Genomic DNA, 2,065 nt, shown 5'->3' on the forward strand with positions numbered 1-2,065 from the left:
TTGTGTCTGCCGCCGAGATCTCCATTGCACCCTCCGCGGATTTCTTGAGGTGCTTCGACGCAATTCCAGTAAAGGGGCCTGCCTCGCCGTTTAGCTTCGTGCAGTGAGCCTCGGCAACGGCAAAAACATCGTCCCCCACCGCAACAAGGCTGGGGACGCGGAGGGAAATGACCGATTGAGCAGCGACCCCAACGCCCTCCCACGCAGCACCAGGGATCTCCGTCGTCCCCGCAAACGGATCAACGGCATCCCCTTGGTTACTGGCAGACGCGACACTGTTGCCGCAGCACATCAACAGCACGCAAAGAAGGAGCAGCAGCGCCGCAGCGGAAAACAGATGCCGAGGCATGTGGGGTCAATCGTTCTCTTCTTTCCTCCTTGCGGTGGTTCCGTGCAGGCCGCGAGTGTTGTGTGTGTGTGTGTGTGTGTGTGTTGTGTGTGTGTGTGTGGGTGTGTGTGCTGAAGCGACTTCGGGGCCTTCAAGGCGCACAGCGGCGGCAAGCAGCGTTTGGCCTCTTTTTTCTTCGGCGTGGGAGAAGAGGGCGAAAGAAAAGAGAAAAAAGCCAGCGCAGAAGGGCGTGTCGGCACACCGGCAGAAGTCCGAGTTAAGAGCGGCGCGGCCCCACACCGTGGCGGCGGCGGGCATCGCCCGGACCGCAGGAGAAAAGAAGAAAAGACGACGGAGAATAGAAATGACTAATCCCCGCAGGAACCCCCAAAATTAAGGGGAAAAAAAAGGAATTACTTCGGCAGGTGCCGTTTCTTTAACTCACGCGTCCAGCAGCACAAGAGGACTGTGATGGTGTGTGTATATTTTAACACCTGCACGAAGAAAAGAAAACAAAAACATCTCCCGTGCTGCATGAGCCCACACATCCCTCGCACATTTCCTGCGGAGTTCGGCCTGCGCTTCAGCCCATCAGTTGCGTCAAAATCCGTGCGACGCACAGCAGTGCGGCCGGCACCGCGTGGTTGTGTGTGTGTGTGTGTGTGAGTGGGCGGCAGCAGCAAAGAAGAGGGGGAGGAGTGTGCGCCGCCCATAGCAGTGCGTATAGCAAGCGACCATTAGAGAAGCAAACAAAAAAAACATGGGTTGCTGGTTATTCCAGCAAAGCCCAAATAGGAAAGAAGAAGGGGAACAGGCAAAAGAAGGAAAACAAAAAACAGGATATATAAATGAAGAGACCCGCATGGGTCGCAGCGCGCACTCTCCACGAGAAGTTACAAATCCACTCTCCCTCTTGCATTCAGCAGAGAGCCGTCGTGCCCCACAGCCCCAGCAGGGCAAGCAGCAGCAGCAGCCGAGACACACACCCACGCACAGCGCCGTCGCCGCCGCCAGCCTCCCTCTGCACTGTGCCAGCAGCCCCCTTTGCAAGTGCGGCGGAGGCGTTGTTTAGGCCCGGCGCCGACGCATCCTCTTCTTTCCTCTCCAGCGCCGCAACCTCACTGGCGTCGAAGCAGCGGCTGTACAGCAAGACGTTCGTCACCGTCACGTGGAACTCTGCGTTTTCCTCGTCGTACCTGTATTCCCCAACGAAGATGTGCGAGACCCTCTCCGGCGGCCTTTCGCGCGGAGGTCCGTCACTAGGAAGCGGAGGCGGAGGCGGAGGCGGAGGCGGAGGAAACGCATCTGTAAACGGAGGTTTATTCTCCAAACTCCCCACAAGCCGTCCGTCGACGTACGCCGAGCCGCTGCCATTTTTCTCCGTGAGCACCACTCGGTATGCCCTTCCCTCCTCCCACGTCATTGTTTGTGCACTCGCTCCTTCCGTCCCGAACTTCGTCTTCCAGCGCTTGTGCTCGTCGTACCACAGCCCCAGATACGACCCAGTGGGCATCGTCATCACGCCCAGCAGTGGGGTGGCGGTCAGCGGCGCCTTGTTGATGGTCACCGTCGCCACAAGAGTCACCTCTTCGCCCGCAGAACCGTGCCCTGGGCCATGCCCGTCTCTGTCCACCGGCCACGCAATCTGCGCACCCCGCCCTGCCAGCGCAAAGCCATTGGCAACCTTCTTTGCTTCTCCAGACACCGTAGCGCCCGCCCCAAGGTACTCGTCCTTCC

At 59.0% G+C, this 2,065-nt stretch overlaps 2 protein-coding genes across 2 annotated transcripts, besides 2 other annotated features; both read right to left on the reverse strand.

The window, feature by feature from the left end:
* Tco025E_10225 (trans-sialidase) lies at positions 1-349 on the reverse strand (the record flags this gene model as incomplete). Its single annotated transcript, XM_029377008.1, has 1 exon — positions 1-349. A coding segment is annotated over one exon (349 nt), but the record flags the coding sequence as incomplete, so codon positions are not given.
* Positions 350-404: 55 nt separating this feature from the next.
* Positions 405-459: a microsatellite.
* Positions 460-973: 514 nt separating this feature from the next.
* Positions 974-997: a microsatellite.
* Positions 998-1,247: 250 nt separating this feature from the next.
* On the reverse strand, positions 1,248-2,065 carry Tco025E_10226 (trans-sialidase; the record flags this gene model as incomplete). The annotated part of the gene is made up of 1 exon (XM_029377009.1): positions 1,248-2,065. A coding segment is annotated over one exon (818 nt), but the record flags the coding sequence as incomplete, so codon positions are not given.

The sequence above is a fragment of the Trypanosoma conorhini genome (assembly GCF_003719485.1).
Source record: "Trypanosoma conorhini strain 025E chromosome Unknown Tco_14.4_contig_01543, whole genome shotgun sequence".
In the NCBI taxonomy this organism is placed as follows: domain Eukaryota; phylum Euglenozoa; class Kinetoplastea; order Trypanosomatida; family Trypanosomatidae; genus Trypanosoma; species Trypanosoma conorhini.